The 26038-nt window shown below is 42.2% G+C and overlaps 1 protein-coding gene across 1 annotated transcript; it reads left to right on the top strand.

Annotated features, from left to right (window-relative positions):
- The first annotated feature begins 366 nt into the window (after positions 1-366).
- Positions 367-25391, top strand: abcc6a (ATP-binding cassette, sub-family C (CFTR/MRP), member 6a). The gene is made up of 31 exons (XM_051385029.1): positions 367-857; positions 3818-3994; positions 4176-4301; positions 8929-9066; positions 11326-11448; positions 12619-12680; positions 12817-12948; positions 13837-14043; positions 15335-15512; positions 15754-15915; positions 16021-16113; positions 16668-16871; positions 17589-17735; positions 17867-17954; positions 18522-18591; positions 18684-18810; positions 18907-19083; positions 19178-19345; positions 19574-19757; positions 19909-19993; positions 20099-20216; positions 20382-20589; positions 20760-21070; positions 21361-21560; positions 21769-21895; positions 22119-22220; positions 22351-22497; positions 22608-22766; positions 22935-23101; positions 23285-23479; positions 23980-25391. Exons 1-31 carry the CDS (start codon positions 816-818, stop codon positions 24086-24088), a joined length of 4533 nt encoding a protein of 1510 aa, XP_051240989.1. The 5' UTR covers positions 367-815; the 3' UTR covers positions 24089-25391.
- Positions 25392-26038: the final 647 nt, after the last annotated feature.

The raw sequence follows: 26038 nt of genomic DNA, 5'->3' as shown, positions 1-26038 counted from the left end.
TGTCACACACAACAGTGATTAGTGTTACTAATATCTTGGATTTGAGTATTGTGAAGGTCTTAAAATGTTAAAAAGTGTTGCTGGTCTCAGTTTAAAAGGTAAGTCTGTGCACAAACAGACTGTGTGGTCAGACAACTTTTGGTTTGGGATGTGGGGAAAGGGGGGAAAAGAAGGAGCGAGAAAGGAGGTAAGGGGCAGTGAGTGAAAGTGGGAGGAGTGTGTCTGGGTGTGGGACTGTCATCCCATTGAGGGGAGTAGCTGTGGTGTTTTGATCGAAATCCAGCAGATGTGGGAGAGAAGAGAGGGGTGTGAGTGAGAGAGAGAAAGAGAGAGAGAGAGAGAGAGAGAGAGAGAGAGAGAAGAGAGAGAGAGAGAGAGAGAGATATTTCCACCCACCCAACAAGGAGACACACTCATAAACAGCAGGCAGACAGAGTGAGAGTCAGAAAGACACAGGATCTCAGGGCAGCAGCAGTTCAAACAGCGAGGCAGACAGAAACAGAGTTTCATTGAGAGAAGATGTTTTATTAAAGGGGAGGAAAAGTCACGCAGATACACTCCAACACACACACACTAATAAACACAGAGCGTTCCACTCCGACAGGCAGGCAGGAACAGGGTAAACCCAATTTATACTACCATTAGCTAGAGAGGAAAAGTCCAATAAGGACACACACTTTAAACTCTTTCACCCCCCATCACACACACACACACACACAGCGTTGCTCGTGCTGAGTGTGTGCTACCCAGCGTGAGGAGCACGGCTGATCGACCCAAACAAGTGGAGCATCTTTGAGGAAGAAGCGAGCGAGTGGATGGATGCCTTTTGCAGACTCAGCGGCCTGGACCCTCTGTGGGTGAGTTTGTGATGTCTTCAATGACCCTGAACTCACATTTATTCATTGTGTGTGTTTTTTTTGTTTGTTTTTTTGCCAAGAACACATAATGTAGTTCAGTTACAAGGCTTTTGATCATTTCAAACAAGCAAGAATTTTGTGACAATAAAAAGGAGCTATGTCAGGCACCTTTTTATTGTCACTATATATATATATATAAGATATGCAATTCATACATATTAATGTAAAAGTTGTTTTTGTCTTTCTGGGCCTGAATAATGAGCGTCCACTGTTGTTTCTGTGAATTTAAATGCATAACACAGTGAGATAATTATGATCTTTTGCTTACTTACTCTTGTAAACCTATTTAATTCTGGCGATCAGTGTGATTTAGTCATTAATGCCATTAACATTAGCCACATTAGCACGGTGTTCTTGTTCCCTTGGCCATCAATTATGCTGCTCTTTAGCATTCAGACAGATTTTTACTGTCTATTACTGGATAATAGAATAATAGAAAGAAAAATAATAAGCTTGTGTGTAGAAGAGGAAGAGGGGGAGGGGTTAACCTAAAATGTAAGTTGGCAGCACTCAGCAGTACAGGAAGAAAATCCCTATAGCATAGACTGATCTTCTCAGTTTGCAGCCTGCACGTATGTGAGCGCGTCAGAAATCCAATCTAAAGCAAGTCTGAACGGGAGAATTTACCTTTTATGTGTGTTGGAGTTGAATTTACTGTCACTGTGCTTTGTGATTCAGCACAATGAGATGCTGAGAGGTAGAGATGCGTCACACTGAGTGAATTGCTGTTGTTGCAAAGGCTTTTTAGTCTTGTATATTAGCAAACCTCCACATTCTGAGTCCCCACTCGAAAGTAGAAGAATGGCTGCGATCCAGCTGGAATGCCAAAATTATTAAATGCACTCACTCCCAACTTGCCTGTTCCCCCTCTCCCCCTCTCCGTTCCTGTTTCTCATTATGGCTCATTCTCTCTGTTTTTGCTCCTGCAAAACCTCAAAACAATGGCCATCAAACTTTGTTAAGAAAGTGAAAGTGAATGGTGTATTATCCTGTGCAGCTCGCTCTGCCATGAAAGTTCAAAGAAAGATGCAATCAGCTACATTACATCCATCACAAAATTCAGAGGAAGTTTTTGTCTTGTATTGGCTGTAAAGTACCTCCAGTTATTAAGTGTAGTAATCAACCTTTCGCATACTTTTGGAAAAGCATCATTGCTTTCTCACTGGTCACAGCCCTAGAGGAGCATTGGGGATTTATTTGGCTATAATACTGAATTGAACATGCAAAATCCAGCTCAGCAGAAGAGGTTTGATCCAATAACACGTAGCATACAAGCTTTTTAGGGTGAACAAATTTGAAAGGGGCCAATTAAGGAACATGGAGAGTTTTTAGTTTCTTTATTTTTAAATCAATCCTATAATTTGACAAGCAGGACAAAGTCTAGGTAAAACTGTCAAAGGTGATGGATGCCTTCTAAAATTAGTGCTCTTAGTTCATACATGCCACATACTCTCATAAGGCACATAATGAAGTTTTATCTCAAAATCCAGTGCTAAGTTTCATTTATTTAACTTATTAGCACATTAATTGCATTTCAAGGGGGTTATTAGGCACATAATTGCTCTATGAAAAGGGACATTCAGCAGATTTGCTTTCACATCACTGTGTTTGTCAGGTAAAAATAGACACCTTGTGGCACCCAGGCTGCATCTACTACTTTACTGCAACCACTCCAACCAAGGATGAGAAACGGGATAAGTACTGAGCAAAATGGAGAGGGTTTGACAAGTTGGATTTCTTACATAAAAGTGCTCTGTTCAACCGCCTGCCATTGACCACAGGAGTCAGAAGAGTCTGTGAAAGTAGCCTCCCACTCACTGCCTCTCTAGAGATTTATCACTTAAATGGATTTTGGTACATCAGTGCTCACTAGACCACTAGTATACAGTGTGTGCAAAATGGTGTGTTCATTACATAACCTGAACCACCTATGTTATGAAGATTTATGTAACCCTGGGGTGAGGCAGGCAAAGATGAGTGTAAGCTCTGATGTGAACAGGTAGCCTACAGTCAGACCGTGATTCAGAACCTTTGTGGCTCCAGAGGCGGCAAACTGTAGCGATTGATGGTAAACCTCTCACTATTCATGCTGAGACATGCCTCCCCCCGGGAGCAGTAGCATCTATCTGCCCGAATTGCGTCTCACCTGCCGTGGTTCACTGGCAGAGCTGTGGGTGGACGGTCGTTACATAATGATCCTGCAGCTGCCACCAATTGTGGCCTCTTTCCCTTATCCCAGTTGGGAGTCTACCAACAGGGCCAGACTGCTTCGCCATGCTAGAAGCTTTAAAACCACTTCCTGTGGTGACTCCACAAAGAGCAGCCTCGTTAGCACAGCCAGACACCCTGCCCCTCATTAGGCCAGTGAGGTGATAAACAAGGGAAGCAAGACAACAACAAGCTATTTAGCTCCTGGTGTGTTATCCTGCTTCTGCCCCTGTTATGTAATCTCAAACTTTTGGCAGCTTTTGCCCAACACACCTCGTCTGCAAGGAGTTTTATTGTTTATTTCATTATTAGTATAATCCTTGACCTCACATTTTAATGTGTTGACAGCTTATATTGTCCTACTCAAATTAGGAGATAAGACAGAGACGTGGTCAGAAAAATTCCAAAACTGACTCAGCTTTTTAACAAAAAAAAAAAAATGTCTTCTTCCAACTCACACTCTCTCAGGATTGGGCACAGACACATTTTCTGTTGACTTGCTGTGGTTTCACCTTCCACTGCCTTGATGGATGAAACGTAGGACCTGCACCAAGTCTGGATTCTCTGGACTTGGTCCTCACCTGCTCTGTCTCTCAGATATAATCTCACAGTTTTACCTCAGTTTCTGACTCTTAATCATATTGTCTTTGTCTGAACTTTTCACTTTGTTTGTTTCTTTCTTTTTGTTGTAGGACTGGAACCGTACATGGTACACAGCCAACCCAGACCTGACCCAGTGTTTCCAGAATACAGTACTGGTGTGGGTCCCCTGTATCTATCTGTGGTTGCTGGCCCCCTTCTACTGTCTTCACCTCTATTGCCATGACCGCGGACGCATTCGAATGTCCTGCCTCTGCACTGCCAAGATGGTGAGACTTCACACAGACTTTGGCCAGTCTTCAGTCTATTGTTCTAAAGTTTTTCACTTGACTGAAAGACACAAAAGCAAAATGTCTGCAAGTTTTTCTCAACAAGGTCGTTAATATCAACAGAAATATACTGGCAAACGTTTCTTTAATCCGTCTCCCATTACTTTCCTGTCCTGTTCAGGTGTTGGGTTTCCTGCTGGCCTCTTTTGGCTTCGTGGAGTTCTTCTACATCCTGCTGGAGAGGAGCCAGGAGATCCAGCAGCACATGGTCTTCCTACTAAGCCCCATCATTCGCAGTATGACTGTGGTAAATATTGAGGCTCTTCCTGATCTTACTCTAGTGTTTACTCCCATGTCTGTCCAAAAGAGAAATCATTAGACTGGAGTCATTTAAATTTTATGATTTTCTGAGATGTAAAAGCTTAGGGCTCCGTTCTGCCCCTGTATGACACTTGCATCATTGCATCAGGGGTGGATGAGCAGCATCCTGAAAAGTGATAAAAATCCATCCTTAACGTGGATATTGGCTTAAGTCAGTTGATGAACATACATACATACAACAGACATTGTAATATGTGACTAGTGAACATACTGGGTGAGGTATACACTAACAGAAAAGACAAAAGTGCATTTCATACCACTGATTTATAACCTATAGACTGCCAAGGAATCTATGTACATTAGTTTTACAGAATGTCAGTGCTTCCACAGTTTATGTGTGGAAAAAGCTTTAACTAATAGGCAATGTCTCTGATTTGTAGCTTAAATCACACAACTGACATCCCGCCTGCGCTGTGCTGGGTAACAGAGAGGTTTTGGGAATAATTCACCCTGTGTTCTGCTGGCTCACATGTCAAAGTGCAGACAAATGAAAGAATATATAGTCTATGTACAGTATGTTGGCCAGACATTGAGGTGTAAAGATGCACAACCAGGGACAGATTTATCGTGTTGCAGGCAGTGTAAATATTACAGTATCCTGTAAACACAGCCAGTATTTGACCACCACTCATCAGAGTGCAGTGTACATATGTAATGACATCAGTTACTATTTGATGTGGAATCAGTGAACGTACGTGTGTGGAAAGTTTCAATACAATGAAAAATATGATTGGTAGGTGCTGTGCAAGTAAAAGACCATATGTCAGGAAGAAAAAATGTGTATAAAGCAAAATATTTCAGATGCTTATTCTCTTCCAAAGTACTGTATAGTTTTCCCACATCACTGCAGATCACAGGCCGATCAGTCATAAACTGTCAGCATTGACTCACTCAAGTTTACTAAATCAGGTTCATTGTTGATGCTTGTCCAACCATGCACTTTCATGTAAATGAGTTGTTCAGTGGTGGCAGCGCCTTGACTAATCATGTGCTTTAACTCAAGTTGATTTGAATCTCTTCCAACCTTATGGTTCATCTTTAAAAAACACAAAACCGCCAAATACAAAAGTGACGATACACAATTGTAGCCTCTGTTAAACCTAATTACACAGAAAGGTTCAGTCTTTTTATAGGCTACAGGTGTGCTGTTGGACTGGAAGTTTTGACGCCAGTTCCTTCTTTGAGCGCCATTGTTCTGACCAAAACTGTATTTAAGGTGCAACTAGTTTAATTGCAATGCCTCTGCAGAGAGGGAGAAAAGATAAAGGACAAACCATTCATTCAATTTACATCAGAATGAGAACCTGAGGTTTTTAAAATAAACAAAACCATACCCAGGATCCATAGTATGGACTGATTTTCTCAGGTCTGAAGAGAAACAGCTCAAACAACTGAAATGTTTAGATCCAAATCAGTGGAAGACTGGTGCAGATTTAGGCAGTCTAGATGAGATCTTTAATCTTTACAAATGTTGTTTTTCTACACCAAACTATAATGCCCCCACTACCTGGATCAGTTTGGCATGTAGGGTGGGCTGCACAACATTATTTATAAAAGATAAGGCTGGGTGTGCTTCTGTTGATGGAAACAGCTCCCACTCATTTTCAGCAGATTTTAAATGATACTTAAATGATGAGTAGGAGCAAACAGAAGAGGGGTGCAGCTCACAACATGGGTGGCATAGTAAGCCTAAAATGTTGTTTATCCTCAGCAGGAGTGATGTAAGAATTGCAATGCAGTGTGCTGAGTCCAGATAAGAAACGTTGCTGTGGCCCAGTGAGCGTCTAAAGCTGACCCACAGAGCCATATGGCTTTACTCACAAAGCTTCCTCTCTTTGCAGCCCTATACAGGTCCTGCACAGTCTCACTCTCTCCAAGTCAGACAGCCTTTCCCACCTGTGGTTTTTTTTCAGACTCTTGAGTAAATACTGGCACGTGTTTTGGTAAAAAATACACTGTCGCCTCTTGTATTGAGGGATGCGTTTCAAAAAAGGTTATTTATTTTGAGGGTATCATTTATCACATCAGGGGGGCAGAAAACAAACATCAACTAAATCATATTAAGTGCTTGTCACCAATCTTTACATCTCTTTGCCAGACCTATCTTTATTAAAAGGATATAATTTTCTCGATGTTGATTGTAGCCACCCACCACCAGCTGTTCCCTGGGTGCAGGCCTGGAACACTGTGCTCTTGTTGCTCTGACCAACTTGTTTTGTTGCCCTTCAGCCCAAGTTAATGTATGGGAAAAGTTCTGCCCAAGTCAGTCAGCCCACGAACGAATCGTGGTCACTATTGATGAAAAGTACACACACAACACTGACTATAATCAGCAATACCATGACGTAAAACTCCTATTCCTTCCCCAGCACTGCACACTTCCCATGTAATTATAAGGTAGGGTTTTGATTTGGGGGTTACTGATGGACTTAGTTCCACCCACTGACTTGTACAAACAGATGGGCTGATGGTTTGCAGCAATATGGCAAGTCAGAGCGGAAGGCTAGGAATAGGAGGGTCCTTTCCCTAGGTCAGCTTTACATTTCCCTCACTTACATTTAGGGTTGGATTGTGGCTGATGCAGCCTCAACCTCATCACTGTAGGACTCGAAGTAGGCTATTAGCAGTCAAGAACATAAAGTTCTTGCCATGGGCTTGGTACTTCTGACTGACATACTGTGGGTTATAGGAGATTTGCAGTCCCATAGAAGACTTTGCCTTGAGCTGATCAAAACTAGGGGGAAAATCAAGCATGTGTTTACCTTGTAAAAACTGTATTTTAGTAATCATTAATTGCTGAATTAAATATTAATTAAACCTTCAGAGATTAATCACCTGAACCTTGATAGCATCACTGCTGTTGTCAATGTCATTTCCAGAGCTCGGTACCTGCCCAGCACCAAACAGCAGACAGACAAAGTTAGCGACTGGCTGGAGTATTTAGCAGCTAAAGAGACAGTGATGCCCCTCAGCAGTTAGTGGGGCCCAAATTAGAGCTAAAAGGAGAGTGAATATGGACTTAGATTCAGATGGACACAAACACAACTCCAAGTGAATGATAATGTTGGTTCATGTCGGCTGACTGTGTAAATAAGTAACTGTTTCCTAACATGCTTGTAACATCACAGTTCTGATGTGATAATGAGGCAATATTTTGTTTACCGCTTGTTGTGTTGCTCCTGGGTGGCCAAGAATAAGTCAATGCAGCTTGTGTTGAAAACCAGTCAAGTAAAAGTATGAAAGTAAAAAGCTATTCAGTTACTAACTAGACTTTTCAACCCTAAAGCGCATCAAATTCTTGGACGTTCACATGCCTGGAGTTCACATGTTGTCCCTGTATTCGCATCTCCTATATAGTTGTGCCTTCCGCTCCAACATCCCAAAGACATTCTAGTCAAGTGGACTTGAGACTCTAAATTCCCCATAGGTACGATTGTAAGTACCTGTCTATCTCTTCAATAGACTGGCCAGTATTGTGCGTGTAGGGAGAATGAATGAACAAAAGTGTGTGTCACCACAGTAGACAAATAAGGGCCCTGGATGTTGTTTATATCAACCAGAACACACAGAGATGTTCACCCTCTTGGCCACAACACAGAAATATGTACACATCTCCACATAAAGTGTATCACTTTGTTGATGTGAAAAACGTATATAATTACCAGACCGCTATAGTTTATAACAGTGCTGTGGCTCCTGTGGTCTTCAGTATGAAACCTACACCCGCTTTCTCCCCACTTGGTGATGAGCTGGCATGACAAAGTGAGGTCTCAATTGGCCAACCACTCAGAGAGGGACCAATTATAGAGGTACAGATACGTGACTCCCCCAAGGACAGATAGACAGCTGTGTCAGTCTGACACTGAATCAGTATCATTTTTGAGAAAACATCCCCATATAGAGTTATTTTTTGTTTCTTTTAAGGGAAGTGTATAATAACATTAAGCAATGTAAGGGCATGCGGCATACCATACATGTGTCATTTTTAGGTGGAAATCAGCCAGATCACATCTGCGCCCATAGCCAGGGAAATCCCAGAAACCTAAGTTCTTACTAAAAAACCACCATCCACTGCATTAGATCAGACTAAAGGCTTATAGCCTCTATGCTCAGTTGGCAGTGACATCTGGCTTATAGGGGAGAGATAGTGCTTTTTTAAAATTCAACTCAATTAAAGGAGTAGCACTAATTGGCAGCTTGGAAGGATGTTTTTTTCTAAGAGCGACTCCATCTTTACTAAAAATGTACCACAAAAAGGAAATGGTTTGGTTTGAAATTTAGAACTGATCGTTACTATAATGTAAATCTCACTGGTATATAAATAAGATCTGTTTGAGTTCAAAAAGTCAATTCATACTTGGAAATCACTTTTTCCTGCCCTTGTTGTCAGTGGAGTCGCTCCAGAATTTTCACAAACGTGGCATCACAGATTTGAGTTTTGGCTCTCTGCTCTGGCTCTGGAGTAGTTGTTTCCTCTCTTGTGCTGCAAGGACTGCACATGTGAATTCTTAAATTAAGTCTTTCTGTCTCTCTGTGTGTGTCTCTCTCTCTAGATCTTGGCCTTATGCATCATCCAGTTGGAAAGAGTAAGAGGGTGTCGTTCCTCTGTGTTCCTCTTCCTGTTCTGGGTCTTGGCTGTTGTCTGTTCCCTGGTGCCTCTCAGAGCAAAGATCCAGCTGGCCATGGATGAGGTATGGCTTAAGCCTATTAATTATTATGGAATATTAAGACAATACCATACAATCTAATAGAAATATTGTATGGTCCTACTGTACTGGCAGTCTGTCCTACTGTGATGCATTCACACATGACGCTGTATATTCCAAGCATCCAAAGGAACTCTCAACAGTGCAGTATAGTGAAAATAAGGAATAAATCAGAGCCAGAGGGAAGGTGTTGGTCAGGTTTGAACTCAATGAACCTTCAGTGTCAAAACACAGTGCAGGGATATCTAATCAGTTCTAATCCTGCCCATAGTCTAGACGCAAGATTCCAGCAGCACAGCTTGAGATATACCCTGTGTCAGCAAAGAGTTTCTATTTCATCCCCCAATTTCAACCAAGGTAACCTAAAGTTAACCAAGTGCTGGAGGATGACACTGCCAATTCTGGTCAAGCCTGTGTATGTTTAAGTTTTCCCTTTCTTCCTGTGTCTACTGTCAGACACTGCAATCATTGTTGTATGGGGTAAGTTTCTATTTAAGCGCACGTAGCCGTGGGGCAGTTGCATTTGCATTTCTATAAAAACTCACAAACACACACACATCCATATTTCTGTTTTATCGTCCTCAGTGTGACATTCCCACACTGCTTGGGGGAGAGTAATGATGGCCCTGGGATAAATGCTGGTGAGACATGGCAGCCCAGGGTCAGACCAGAGGAACGTCAGTGCTGTGTTTATGGGCCTACACTGCTGTAAACACAGCCAGATGGAAATCTATGCATCCACACATAATGCAGGGCCATTTAGAATTAAAGCACAGATGTTTTCATTTCATACAACCACACGCGTGCACATAGGATAAACATGTGACCACCCATATAATTCTCCACCATATTGTATATCTACTGTACATCTTGATGGACCAAATTCATACGACCTGATTTTGTTATCAATTTCTCTGAAAACTGTACAACGGCCCTGTGTATTTTGCTTGGTCATGGGAACACTACCATGATACTACAACAAGACTGATATTAAATGGTATGCTGCAGTGTCAGATTTGCAGAAGATACAGACAAAGGTGGACTGGAGATAAGGTCCGCTCACTGTTAGCAGGTTAGAGCTTTAACACTGAACCATTTCCATTATATTTGACAGGTGTTTTTGTGCATGAGTTCCTATATTTCATGTAGAATGATTTACTATAGTTGCTAATACCTCTATTCTGGTTGGACACGTCTTTCTTAAAAGTACACATTTACATATTTTACTGACACATTTTCAAAATATTTATAAAGAAAGTGTCTAATTCACATCACAGTGTCAATGGCTCAAGTTGACAGAGTTCATGTTTGTGGACCCTTGGCCATTCTTAGTTGCTTGACCTACATTTTTCCCACCCACTCTCTGACCATCCTGACCCTGTTTTTCACTGTGTGGCCGGATCCATTTGGCCCCTCCATATCTCCTTTCTGGGCACAGCCCCACATTTTTCAGAGAAAGTCATTTTATTGTTTGCCATGGCACTGACTTTTATGCATACCCATATTGCTGAACAACAGACTGGCTGTGGCATTGGCGTTGACCCAGTAGTAGTGCCAAAACCCACAAAATCTGTACGTCAAGAATAACACGCGAGTCCTACATTTCACAAAAGTCTCTGAGTGGTTAATATCACAGCTGCCTCTTTGATTGAAAGTAAGGGTGCTGGTTTGTAAAACCACAATCTCCCTATTTACAGATACAGGCTCTTAGCGTGACAGAGAGGCAGCTTTAACTATTGCTTCATTTATATAAAGTACACCATTAAATACTTTGGGTTTTCACCCTGATTTAGCTTAAACGTCCAAAATACTCTTTATAGTGTTTGTGATCTTGGCGTATAAACCATATCCTCTGCTATACAATGTGTAAGCATGGGAAAAGCCATGAAATAAATTTAGTGTTGTTGTGAAACTGCACACAAAGCCACAGTGAAGATAAATAACACTGTACACCACAGGATGTTGTGCGATATGTTAAGTAATGTTGAAAGAGATGAAACAGCCAAAACACATTTTGATCCTGTTGTAAACCTTATGTCTTGATGCTAGAACAATGTTTTTTTTTTCAGTGGCATGCACTCTGAAGGCCAATTAATTGTGTCCCTGGTTCAAAATAAAAGTCAAACTCACACAACTCGTCTGGAATAATTTAAAACTAATAAACTGAAGGAACTTTTAACTATAAGATTCTGGTATGTCCATCCCCATGGCAACCTCCTTAATATGTGTTCTGTTATTCCACAGGGCATTGCCTCTGATATTGTACGATACCTCGCCTTCTTCTCCTACTTCACAATCCAACTGGCCCAGCTCTTTCTGTGCTGTTTTGCTGACCAGCCTCCAGAGGGAAAAACCATCTTGGAAAAGGTAGGCAGAGGAGAATGTATCCCACTTCCGTCAAAAACCGTCCACTCCAATCCAATACCCAGGAAAGAAAATGCCTGAGCAGCTATCTTGTGGTTTTCAACTTTTGTTGTCCAGACACTTTTCCCTTTTGGAGGAAATGATGTGATTCACCTCCCTCCCTCCTTCCTTTCCCACTCTCACTTCACCGCTTTTGGCTTCCTATGAGGGGAGTGTGAATGAGTGTGTGTGTTTGTCGTTGTTCTTCTGCATACCATCAACGCGACTCACACACTCCAGCGGAGGATAACATCATGACCGCTGCTCAGAGTCTGTGACCACACAACAGCACAGGCATCACTTAATACAGATCTCACTATCCCATCAAACATGAGCCTGACGAAACGTTTTTTGAGCTCAAAATAGCAAGTCAATTCAGGACAGCTGACAGGTGAATGAAAATGAGCTTCTAATCAATCAAATAGACATGTGATGTAATATTTCCCTGGTGATAAACAATCAAAATAGCTGGAAAAGTCCCTAACAAACTCTTGGCCAGTGGTGAGGAGGCTGAGGGTGCAGAAGCCACAGTCTGGCGCGGTGGACACACCCATTGGTCGTTCCTTGGTGTGTCCTCCTCTTCTTCCTCCACCTCCTCCTCCTCTCTGCCCCACGCTCTGGTTAGAGTTACTCACAGGAAGAGAGGAAGCGAGGGGATGAAGAGCAAGAGTGCTGGTAATGAAGAGAGCAAACACCCTGGTGAGGGGGTGGCTGGGTGGAGAGATGCCATGGAGAGAAATCATGCGTGAGAGGACAAACTTTGTGTGTGTCTGTCTGTGTATGTATGTATATGTGTGTGTGTGTGTGTGTGTTTGTGTTTGTGTATCCCCTTCTTGGATGGTTTGTGATGACACATTTCCGCTCTGTCTGCGCTAGACCTCAAAACGTCATCTTCACCCTGCACTAACACTGAACTCTATTTATTCTGTCCTGTGGGAGTCCACGGCCTCTGTTCCTCACAATGGACCACCTGACTGTACAGTGCTGTTTACACACATTAGCATTCTTAAACACACTCCCCCTTCAACCGTCAACCGACGGCCCTCTGTGAAGCTGTGTATGTCTCGAAAGCTTTTAAGCCATGAGAGATTTACTGCGAAAACAACAGTGTGTCTGGTCTTTAATCTGTTGCAGAATCCCTGTCCCGTGAAAGATGCCTCTTTCCTGTCAAAGATTCTCTTCTGGTGGTTCACTGGGTAAGATGGTTCTTCAAAACCCCTTCATTTCTAGGCTTTGGCTGACTCACTGCAGCAACAGTGTTTACTTGTTTACAATAATTGTGTTTTTTGTTGACGATTATGTGTGTGAATCATCTCCACGCTTCCTCCCCAGGCTTGTTGTCAAAGGATATCGCACTCCCCTGGCAGCAGAGGACCTGTGGACCCTGAGGGAGGAAGACACATCAAACAAGATCATCTCTGAGCTGCAACAGGACTGGACAGCTGAATGTGCTAAAATTCAAAAGTGAGAACTGATAATTGATATCTGGCATTTTAAAGTGGTTCCCCAGCAACGTAGTATTGTAGGTTCATAACATTGGGAGACTCACAACATACACATTCAACAAGACTAAGAGTCTAATAATAATGTCGTAATGACAATGCTAATATGCTGGTGTTAAGAATGTATTACGGGGTACCATGTTCCCAATCATAGCGTATTAGCACGCTAACATTTCCTAATTAGCACCAAATACAAAGTACAACTGAGGCTTTTCAGATATCTGGTCAAGTACTGGACAATCTGAAGAACAGTTTTGACAGGGAAAAGACATGTGCAGGACGTGCACATGTCGTCTTTCATGTTTCCCATATGGCTGTCTATTTTAACCCAGGCCTGTGATCAAGCATACAGCTCTCACTATTGTCACAACTTAACAGCCAAAAAATCAATTCCATTTTATTGCTTTTATTGCAATGTGGCCAAACGTCAGCACGGTGCTGGTTGAGTTAATCACCAAAGCAGAGCATGACTTAGCCATGATTGCGGTAAATTGAAATTCAGGACGTCTCATCACCGAAGGTATTTTGGGCCAAAAATAAGTCCAAAGGAGTCTCTTGAGGACATACAGTACCATAATGGCAAGACAAGAGCCCTGTGTCATTTTCAAAGCTTGTTAAAATGATCCAGCGCTTTGAAGATCCGTAGTTAAGTCCAATAATTATGTCAGCGAGTACAGCTTTTTACTGCTGCTGGCGAATTCTTGAGTTCATCAGTGACAGTTCAAATAGCAACAGTATTTTCTCCTTTTTTTACGGTCTTTACATTAAAGACTTAAAAGGCACCAGCACCATGTTGGGCCATCTCTGACACAGCTGTCTTGTCTGTAACTGCGTTCTCTCCCTCTGGCAGGCAGGAGAAGGCCTTGGCGTCGGGTGTGGCGCTGGGGAGCAGACTGCCAGACCAAGCTCAGCTCCTCAGGAAGCTGCAGAAGGAGCAGAGCTCTGGCTTCTTCCTGCTCAGGACACTGGCACGCAAGTTCGGCCCATACTTTCTGACCGGTACCCTGTGTATCATATTCCATGATGCCTTCATGTTCGCCATCCCGCAGGTACTCAGGTGAGACACCAAAGAGGAAGAGTGCACCAAAACCTAAATGTGCTTTTACCTTGAGTGCAATCTGGCAGCAACTAACTGTGGTGTGATTTTATCAGCTGTATCTCAACCCAGTAAGCTCAGGGGTATTTGGTTTGTGGCGCAGACAGCTCCTAAAATAACAAGAGAATCCACTAATGTTCTTGTGGATAGTTTGCTCATTCTGCATGAAGACAAAAATCAGGCAGTTGTGCTTTGATAGCAAGAAGTTATCAATAAAACTGCTCATAAGACGGTTACTATCGCAAGTAACCGTGTCATTATATTTGGAAAGAGATGTTGTTGTTGAGTTTTTCAAATATAACTTTTTCAGTGCTCGGACTCCCACAAACCAAATGGCATTGAGCGCACCGTATTAAGGGAAGCTGCAGCCAATATTCAAAAACCTCAGCTCAGACTGAAATTACCTGGATGGACTGCAATCCAGGCGAGAGTAAAAATAGGTTTTACTGCGTCTTTTAGGGTGAACTGTCCAATTCAATTTGGAGATTTACGTGATAGAAATTATATTTTCCTGGTATAATTTAAAGAAACATGGGTCTAGCAGATTGTGGGAAAACAAAAATAGCATGGTCTAAATAGATAGATAGTTCTAACTCAACTTCAAGTTATATTACCTCAGATATCACCTTCATTGTCCTATTTTCAATGATTTGTGACACAGACAACCAAACAACAACAGAAGCTGGCAGCAGTGAAAACAGGTCACGGCTGACCCGCCACCCGCCGCACCATCCCACTAGCCAGACTGGAATGTTGTTGTTGATGCACAGCGCAGAATCAGTGGAAGTGTTAATTACGGTTACAGAGCTGTGAGCAAGAAAAGTAGACGAGACCACAGTCCTCTGTGCTCCAGTAAGGAGGACAGGCAGAGAGGGCGAGGAGGCTCTAAATGGCAGAAATGTCGCCGGACCACAATAAGGGAGCCGCTGGCCAAGTGTGAGGGCAGCCTGGCCACAAGCTGAGCACTGTTGTGCAACCCAGTCAACCAGTAGCCACAGCAGCGCTCCAAGGCCGTTGGTTTGAGGCACACAATGAAAGTCAAATAATACCAGATTGAATGAAAAAACACAATAAAAAAAATCATGTCGACAGGGTAAAAACCTGCCAGTGTCCGCTTGGATTTGTATCATTCACTAGTTTCCAGGGAAACTCATGCATAGAAATAGGGTTTTTGATGCAGTAGCCTATAGTGCACTGAAGGGTCAAACAAAACTGAACATGTGTTAATCTTCTCCTAACTCTTTCTTCACAGTCTTCTTCTGGGTTTCATGAGAGACGAGGACGCTCCGCTGTGGAAAGGCTACTTCTACGCCACTCTAATGTTTTTGCTGTCCTGTCTCCAGTCCCTCTTCAACCATCAGTACATGTACACCTGCTTTACAGTGGGAATGAGGGTGAAGACAGCTGTTATGGGCTTGGTTTACAGAAAGGTGGGTAAATCTGTATCCATGGACATGTAGCCACTAACCATTAGACACGATATAAATTACGTTTTAAATGGCAAAAACAAAAGCTTTCTCTCCTTCCAGACAGGAAAACAGTACACATCGTATGATTAACAGCTTTTACTAAGATGAATGATTGTCTGAAATCTTTACGAGGGTGTAAATTTATATTGTACGAAGCGCACTGCGGGCTAAAATGTCTTTGTCTCTTTTGTTGTCAATCCAGTCTTTGGTGATAAACAGCGCTGCCAGGAGGACTTGCACTGTGGGAGAGATTGTGAATCTGGTTTCAGCAGACACTCAGAAGCTCATGGACTTTGTGGTGTACTTCAATGCTGTCTGGCTGGCTCCCATTGAAATTGCTCTTTGTCTCTTCTTCCTCTGGCAGGTATGTTTAAATGTAGTTTTTTTTTTTGACAATGCCACTCATTCATGCACAACTGCATTTTAACTGAAAAGCCTTTGGCACTGTTCTTTTTCTTTTTCTTTTTAGCATCTAGGCCCATCGGCTTTGGCAGGAATTGCCACTGTCATCCTAATTTTTCCACTCAATGGGTTCATTGCAAAGAAAAGAAGCAAGCTGCAGGTAAAAGCTGTTACAGGAATCCTTCACACTGTTGCTCCAGTAGCCCTGACATCTGGCATGTTAGGTCAGGGATGCCACAGCTGGTTTAGATAGTGGCTGAAGAGCCGTGTGGGTGTTTGGCCTGGATGGTACATTCTCTCTTGTCCTTTTGATGTCTGCCCCATATAACGTGGTTGAAAAACAATGAAAGGAAAGGGTGGGCAGTAGGAAGACATATTTTTTCATTTCTTTGGAAAAACAACAGACGGTTCTGTAAATTTGGATGCCAATTTAATCGAACTTAGTCTTGAATGCTGTGACCGCATCCCTGGCCCTTTGTTGTTTCCTTGTCATAAAAATCACTAAAATGTAACAAGCAATAAATTCTTACAGAATTAAACAAGTTCCATGATGTTCAGGCAAACTACCATAGCTGTAACAAGCACAGACAAACCCATGTTCACAAATGCATGTATTTGCTTTGGTCTGGTATTTTGTCACCGTGACCTAGTTTCAGCTTAGGATGGCTTATTTTTTAATAATAAAATGTCAAATCCTCTTTGTCTGGTCAACAGGAGATCCAAATGAAGTTTATGGACGGCCGCATCAGACTGATGAATGAGATCCTGAATGGAATAAAGATCTTAAAGTTCTATGCCTGGGAGAAAGCTTTCCTGGAACAGGTTTTGGGCCACAGAGAAAAGGAGCTGAAAGCCCTGAAGAAGTCTCAGATTCTTTATTCCATCTCCATTGCATCCTTCAACTCCTCTTCTTTCCTGGTAAGAGCACTAAACTAAATAGAGCTACGAATAAAAACTCCAAAGTTTGCTTCAAGGTCCTGTTTACCATGCTCACTGTCTCAGTTTAGCGTGTTGGCAGGCTAACAGACATACACAAGATGGAGATGTCATACAGCAAAGAATGGTACACACTTCAAATTTGACCTTATGGTAGCACTAGATTAAAAATTAAGGGTTCGTCATAGTTTTAGAGGTCAACCTGAGGGGAACATGAATATCTGTACCAAATTTAACGGCAATCCATACAACAGTTTTTTCTGAAAACCACAAATGCAAACCTCATGATGGCCAAAGAGGAAAAGTCAATGTCCATCTTGATCTGTCCAATAGTTGTTGAGATATTTTGCCTTTGAACCAAACCTTCAGACTGACAGACCAGCGTCGCCATCCCCAGAGCCGTGCTGCTAGCGTGGCAAAAAAATGAAGAAAAAAATGAAATTATATACTTGTGACTTGTTTTTAAAGATTGTCTTCAGTGGGCTTGGGGCTGAGCGCCACAGACAGGGCGGGGAAGTCAGAGAGCACTGTGAGACAGACTAATGCATTGCTGTTGGTTTTGTTCTTTTCATGGGATATATTGACAATTAGAGAAATTGAGATAACACCAGCCTTATCCTTTAAATTGTGTCTCTAAAGATCATCCATCTCACAAGTTTTTGCCTGTAAGGTTAACATAGCATCTTTTTTTCCCCAAAGATTGCCTTTGCCATGTTTGGAGTCTACGTGACTCTCGATGACAGGAACGTCCTGGATGCACAGAAAGTTTTTGTCTCGATGGCGCTGATCAACATCCTGAAGACTCCACTCAGTCAGCTTCCATTTGCTATTAGCACGACTATGCAGGTAGGTGACACTTTAATTTAAGTCTCATGATTGCTCTGATATGTTTTCTCCATCTATGGTGCCTGTATATTTTCATAGTCCCATATGGATATGGTTGTAGGTCATTTAACTAACCACTGACTCTGTTTCAGGCCATGGTTTCCCTGAGACGTCTGGGAAAGTACCTGTGCTCAGAGGAACTGAGAGTGGACAATGTCTCAAAGGCTCCATTGAGTTCTGGTAAGAGCCCCACCCATGTATAAACTATTACTTTAAATGAATAAATTACTATACTGCATGGTTTAATTTCACCAATTTCCACAATTTGTTCCTCATACCGCGTGAAATCATAGGCTGTCATAATCAATATCAGCTTCCCACAAGATTTCGTTGTTTATATCTGCGGGGTACCACAGCCTTGTATGGATCATGTGCACTGTCACTTCCTGGGTCCCAGGCTGACTGGTAGACAGGGTAATTATAGGATGTTCCCATTTAGTGGTTAAACATAAATCACAGCATGAATTCAGACATATGATTCATAGAGAAGTTTTAAAAAAAATACTGTATTTCTCTGTCTGTAATCTGTCAACACTTCCTAAGACAGCTTGTGAAAAAGCAACAGCTCTGTAATTTGTATGATTAAGCAAATTCACTTGTAATTACGCCCAGGCTGCACTCTGACAACTAACTTCAAGGGGGAATTTTGTTTTGAAAGTTTGTTTGTCAGGTTGAAAGAACATGCCCTGCCTTCAGTGTTTATTACAGGTTTTGTTCATTTTACTCTAATCTCTCTTTCTTGTTTAGATGGGGAAGACGTGGCGATAGAAAACGGCACTTTCAGCTGGTCTGCAGAGGGCCCTCCCTGTCTTAAAAGGTATGAGTTCTGAAAAAAGAACAAAGGAAATGACTAAATCTACATTAAAAATAAAAGCAGACTTACAGGACAATTTTTGTCTTTGTTGACAGGATCAACATCCACGTGCCACGAGGTTCCCTTGTAGCTGTGGTCGGACATGTGGGCAGTGGAAAGTCGTCTTTGTTGTCCGCCATGCTTGGAGAAACAGAGAAAAGAACTGGCCGTGTCAGTGTTAAGGTAATGAGCTCATGTTCCATGTGCAAGCTCTATTCATAGTCGTGGGTTTCATTTAATAAATACTGACAGTCTCTCTTTTGACATGTGTCTTCACAGGGCTCTGTGGCGTATGTGCCTCAGCAGGCCTGGATCCAGAATGCCACAGTCCAAGACAACATCATATTTGGCCGTGAGAAAATGAAGACATGGTACCACCGAGTGCTGGAGGCCTGTGCACTGCTGCCCGACCTGGACATCCTACCTGCTGGAGATGCTACAGAAATTGGAGAAAAGGTATGGAAATTAAATTATTTTAAGTTTTTTTTCTTTTTTTGAAATCTGAGTTTTATCTAAACTTAATCTAAATTAAATAATTGTGTCCTTGCAGGGACTGAACCTCTCAGGTGGGCAGAAGCAAAGGGTGAGCCTGGCCAGGGCTGTCTACAGAAAGGCTGATGTATATCTCCTGGATGATCCGCTCTCTGCTGTTGATGCACATGTGGGTCAACACATCTTTGACAAAGTTATTGGACCAAAAGGAGTCCTTAGAGACAAGGTAATACATGTAACAAAACCTCCAAAGTGCAATTCAGCCTGTTCAATTTAGTTGCAAAGATCCAAAACATAGTTTTACAACACCTAAACCACTTACAAGTAAGTGGCCTGCGCTATTGTTATCGTAATATGGAAACCACCACTTTGCTGACAGTTTCAAGAAAGCCTCAATTTAGTGTTGGATTGTGCTTACATCCTATTTTTCTGACTTGTGTGGCTTGCTATGCAGACCCGCATCCTGGTGACCCATGGGATGAGCTTCCTGCCGCAGGCTGACCATATCCTCGTGCTGGTAGATGGAGAAATCACAGAGAGTGGCTCCTACCAGGAGCTCCTCAGCCGCCATGGCGCCTTTGCTGACTTCATCCACACATTCGCCAGCACAGAGCGAAAAGAGAGTGCCATACAGAGAGGTGAGGAGATATTTCATCTTTTAGTCAATTCTTTATTCCTAAACATTCTGTTAAAAAATTACCATACAAATAAAATTTTGTGTGTGCTGTGAAGAGGACTAATATGTAATAAACATCAGTATAAAAAACAAAAAATGTTATTTTCTTGTAGCTGGCTCCAGGAGGTCCAATGCTCGTCTCAGCATGGTTGACTTCATGCCATTCTCCAGAGACCTGTCACAGGAGCAGCTCATTGGGTGTGTAAACAAACATGTGAATTGTAAAACTGACATAGAGATGTTTGGCATCCAAAGCATCTTTTTTTTTATTAAGCTGACCTGTGGCCTCTCTATATTCTCCAGGGGTGACACCACTAATACCAACCTGCAGAATATGGAGCCTGTGTCTGAAACAGATCAGGAACAAGTACCAGAGGACTTGGGCAAATTGACTGAGGCTGACAAGGCCCGCACTGGAAGGGTAAGTCTAAAAATGGGTTTTGACTTCACCTCTGATGGTGTGAAATTAGGCATCAGTGGCACTTCCTTTTTGCTCCAAAACCCCCAAGGGGCCAAAAATTTGTTGATACAAAGACAAACGTGTCTAATTTCGTGTGACTGACTGGTACTTTTTTTTGTTGTTCAGGTGAGGTTGGAGATGTACCAGAAGTACTTCAAGACCATCGGCTTGGCCATCATCATTCCCATCGTCTTCCTGTACGCCTTTCAGCAGGGCGCCTCACTGGCCTACAACTACTGGCTCAGCATGTGGGCTGACGATCCTGTTGTTAACGGCACCCAGATCGATACAGACCTGAAACTGACCGTGTTTGGAGCACTGGGCTTCGTACAAGGTCAGTTAGCACCATAGTATTGATAAATAGGATGGATAAAGTAAAAACAATGGACTTAGGTAACTCTATTTGACTGAAATGTTAATATTTATTGGTGGTTTTCTATAAAAAAGAGAGTATTGATTCGTTCTCAGCTCTGATTTAATGAAACAGTTGTGCCTTCTCTTCAGGTATTGCCATCTTTGGTACAACTGTTGCCATCTCCATCTGTGGCATCATCGCCTCCCGGCACTTGCACATGGAGCTGCTGATCAACGTGCTGCGCTCTCCAATGTCTTTCTTTGAGTGCACACCCAGCGGCAACCTACTCAACCGCTTTGCCAAAGAGATCGACGCCATCGACTGCATGGTCCCCGATGGCTTGAAGATGATGCTGAGCTACGTCTTTAAACTCATGGAGGTCTGCATCATCGTGCTGATGGCAACACCTTTTGCAGCCGTGATCATCCTGCCTCTGGCTTTCCTTTACGCCTTTGTCCAGGTACATTTTTCTCCCCAACCTTTATAGTCATCACTAAGTACTTTGATCCTCATGTTTTCTTTGAGAGCCTTATGTTGAAGGTGGCTTAGCAAGAGCTGGATTCCATTACAGCGTGTTATTGGAAAGCTCTGGGCTCCAAAACCAACCCTGCTGATTTTGCCGTTCACTTGTGTTTTGTTCCCCACCTGCTGACATAGATGTTACACACTTGCTACACACTATGAATTATGGGAAAGACCATGGTTTCACTCATTAAAGCTGGTGTTTTACTTTTCCACTGTGGGCTACAGAGCTTCTACGTTGCCACATCCTGTCAGCTGCGGAGGTTAGAAGCTGTGAGCCGCTCGCCCATCTACACCCACTTCAACGAGACGGTGCAGGGCGCCAGTGTCATCCGGGCCTTTGGCGAGCAGCCCAGGTTTATTCTGCAGGCTAATCAGAGGGTCGACTTCAATCAGACCTCCTACTTCCCCCGATTTGTGGCCACCCGGTGAGACGATGTGTGATGACTATAGCATGCTTTAATTTCATTTATACATTCATTTGCACATTGACTGATCATGATGGATGGTGGTGACTCATAGCACCAAAGAGTTACCGTGATTGCTTTATGTTACATGGTTAAACTAAATGACTTCTGGCTTTAGACACATTTTGGAACTCGTCTGGCTACAGCTAACTCAATATTATATCCACAGGTGGCTGGCAGTAAATCTGGAGTTCGTTGGTAATGGTGTGGTCTTAGCTGCTGCTATTCTCTCTGTGATGGGAAAAAACACCCTGAGCCCAGGCATCGTTGGTTTGGCTGTGTCACACTCTCTCCAGGTAAGCTCACGCACATTCTCACACAGTAGAACGTCCCAATACTAGACTTATTAACGTTGAAGACAGCCACTTTCATTCACCACACATTATTGTGGGACTCATTCCAGTTGCATCATGCATGTGGCAATTAGAGGTTAAACTGGAAAAAGTGACCCGTATGATGCATTTTCAGTGCTGGAAAAAAAACGATTTAAAGTTAACCTCACTACATTGGATTTTGCAGGTGACTGGAATCCTGAGTTGGATTGTGAGATCTTGGACTGATGTAGAAAACAACATTGTTTCTGTGGAGAGAGTCAATGAGTATGCTGATACAGCTAAAGAGGTCAGGGCTTCCACCACACACACATACACAAATACATGATGCGGTGTGATCACAGGACACTAAATCCACCACCATACAACAAGAGAGCTTTTTCTGTTCTTTACTCACCCTTTATTATTATCTTATTCAGGCCAGTTGGAGTGTAGAGGGCAGCTCCTTGCCCCTGGCCTGGCCCCAGAGAGGTACTTTAGAGTTCCAGGACTACGGGCTGCAGTACCGTAAAGGCCTTGAGTTGGCTCTGAAGGGCATCACCTTGAATATTCATGAAAGAGAGAGGGTGAGTCATATTGTATGTTAATGGCATTCTTTACCCGACTTAATCCTGGATCACTTTAATTGCTTGAATTATGTCACACATAACTAACTGACTAAAAACCTCTATTATAGGTTGGAATTGTGGGTAGGACAGGAGCGGGAAAGTCCTCTCTTGCCCTGGGAATCTTCAGGATCTTAGAGGCAGCAAAGGGAAAGATCTTTATAGATGGAGTCAACATCGCAGACATCGGACTTCATGACCTCAGATCACGCATTACTATCATTCCTCAGGTACGACAGCAGTAATAACAGAGACTGAGCCCTGGCTCTCATCACATAAACTGTTTGCAATAGCTGCAGTCCGTATCCAATGTAAAATAAGCCCTTCTAAATTGTAATAATCCCGTTACGAATCTGGACAGTTTGGTGATGAATAACATCTGCTGTCCTCTCCCCCAGGACCCTGTGCTGTTCTCAGGCTCCCTCCGAATGAACCTCGACCCCTTTGACACCTATACTGATGAGGAGGTGTGGCGTTCACTGGAACTCGCTCATCTCAAAAACTTTGTCTCTAATCTGCCTGACAAACTCAACCATGAATGCTCAGAGGGAGGAGAAAACCTCAGGTACACATGAGTATACTTAAGAGGACACACAGCAATGCAGACAAACCACTATCCATTGTTTGGCCTAGTCTGTCACTAATATATTATGACAGGGATGTATACACAACACTGCAGGATACATACAGGATAGAATCTAACATGTGGTTCTACCCCTATTCTCTCTCCAATTCTTTGTCTGTGCAGTCTGGGTCAGCGCCAGCTGGTGTGCCTGGCCAGGGCCTTGCTGAGGAAAACCAAGATCCTGGTTTTGGACGAGGCGACAGCTGCTGTGGATCTGGAAACAGACACACTCATCCAGTCAACAATCCGCACACAGTTTGAAGACTGCACCGTCCTGACCATTGCTCACCGCCTTAACACTATCATGGACTATACCAGGTACTGTACAGTACACTGAGTAGTCCATTTTTGTGGCATTCAGTGGACTGACAGAAAACTAATTAATTATTTGGATTATCAATTATTAATTTTAAGTCACTGATCAAGTAAAATACCAAATATTTGATGGCTACAGCCTCTCAAATGTGCGTTTTATATCACTCCAACCTGAAAACCTTTCTTACTGTTAAGAAAATAAGCCATGGAAAGGCATTACTTTGGAGTCTGAAAAACTGTAATGGACATTTGTCATTATTTTTCACATTTTACTGACAAAACAATTCATGGAAATTCAGTTTTTTTCCAAATAAATTCATTCTTAGGTATAGCCCTACAATCCACAACCTACGTTTGACCAAAGGCTTATCACACAGCCTAGTTTAATGTCTGGACTCCCAAAACCCAAAGCTTTATTACACACACACTGTATATGTTAGATCAGGTGCAAGAAAAAAATCTGGATCTAAAACCTGTCTCCACCTTTTTTTGCTGCTTCACAGAGTGATTGTCATGGACAGAGGCCACATTTCTGAGATGGACTCTCCAGCCAACCTCATCGCACAGCGTGGACAGTTCTACCGAATGTGCCGGGAAGCTGGGCTGGTGTAGGTCTTCAGTGGGCTTGGTACCATGGAGCTGGTGTCCTGGTGTACAGATGTGGCACCTTATTTGTGTGGCCCTCCAACACATGTTAAATCGGGACTTTCCAAGCTTTGTGGCAGCTCAAAACGCCTCTCCCCATGAAGGCACTGTCAATGAATCCCAAGAGCAGCTGCTGAGGCAGTCCCAATTTGTTGGTTTTTGAACACACACACAGACACTCTGTCCTAAGTCAGGAAAAGACATTGTTAACCTCAGATGATGAACATTCAAAAGAAAGCTACAGTGGATCGTTGAGAGTCTTCAAGCTATAAATATTGTATAAAGAGTAGTGTTCAGTTTATTCCATGAAAGGATTACACAAACAGCTGGAATGAGAGAGTACCACAAATCTTAAGGACTTTCATTCTCTTTTTGAATGGGAATTATATTATTTTTGTAGTTTTTGTGAGTGTTAGAAAGCACATGACCTATTTTTTGATGTTGTCTCAGGCTTAAACGTTGATGTTTACTCACACTTTTTTAGCCTTGTATACCAAAAAAGAGGCAGTTTTGTAATTGTAAATTGATAGAAATCTATTTTGTCTTCTTGTCCCAGAAACTGGGACAGGAAATACTCTGACACACTAACCTTCAAAAGGTTCACCCTGGCAAACGCAGGGGAAGTGAGGTTTTCACAGCCTTCAAAATCTGAGCTGGAAGCAGCCAATTTGGAGTTTTTATAAGTCAGGAAAAAGAGGAAAACATTAAAGTGAGCCAAGACATTAGCAATCGTCCAACTATGTTGTGGCTATTGTTTATTTCTGTCAAAGTAAACACATAAAAAAGTCAATAGAGACCTTGCTGGTCAGATTTAACCTGACGCCGGTAGTGAAAACCACCATGAATGAAGAGAATGCCTCCAAACAATGGTGATAAATCTCTGTGTGATTGTCTCTCTGCCTCTACCACACAACTCAGGCCATACACACACATGCAGAGAAAAAAAAAATCTGTATTGTTCTTTTGGTGCTGACATGACAGACTGTAAATAGTCCACGTTGACCTCTACTCTCAAAGAAAGAACCCTATGAACTTTGCAAAGAGAAGAGGCTTTTACTGTTTTTGTCTTACTGGTTTAGACAATATATTGTAAGAGAAACCCTATAGTTTATTTATGTCATATGACAAAATGTATTAAGTGTCCTTAAAATTCTGAGGATTGTATTATATTTATACTTTTTATAACAAGCTTGTTCATTTTTCACTGAACATTTACTGTTAATGTCTTGATCCATACATCATGCTGGATAATAAAATGTATTTGAATCTACAGTATGGTTATGCTTGAATTCATGTCCCTTTAAAACACATTTAAATAAAAATGGGAACTTATCAGACAGATGTCCTCCAGAAGAACCAAGGTAACTTCAAATGACAGCTGTCTGTAGTGATGATTGAGCTATATGCATTATCATACTGAAGTCCAGTCTCAAGTAATTTGCAAAACGTCTAAGTCAAGTATTCAGTCTTCCAGAGCAAGTTTCAAGTCCATATAAACAAATTCCAAGTCAAGATTAATTCCTTTCAGGTCTCTGAAAACCTGTCATTAAAATTACACAGAAATTGAGAATATTTCTGAAACTTCTGTCCCAACCATGCATATGTCTAACAATTAACTATTCTAAGCATAAAACAATGTAAATAGAAGTATAAATGGCCATATTTTGACACATGTAAACAGGGATGTGACTGACTCTGAATCTACATACATTCACCTTGACTGCCTTCTAATAAGTCTTCTAATAATCATAATCATATACAACAAAAACAGTGTTAACGGTTCTTTTTAAAGGATGTAAATCTTTAAATAATAATTCATATTACACTGATGTAGTATTAATGTGGTGGAAGATGCAATGTGTAAGGTTTGTACACAGAAATAAAACATTTATATGAGGATATGAGTGGCTGATGAAC

Source organism: Dicentrarchus labrax, unplaced genomic scaffold, assembly GCF_905237075.1.
Source record: "Dicentrarchus labrax unplaced genomic scaffold, dlabrax2021, whole genome shotgun sequence".
Classification (NCBI taxonomy): domain Eukaryota; kingdom Metazoa; phylum Chordata; class Actinopteri; family Moronidae; genus Dicentrarchus; species Dicentrarchus labrax.
Note: the sequence above shows the minus strand (reverse complement) of the source record. Positions and strands in the feature narration are given on the sequence as shown.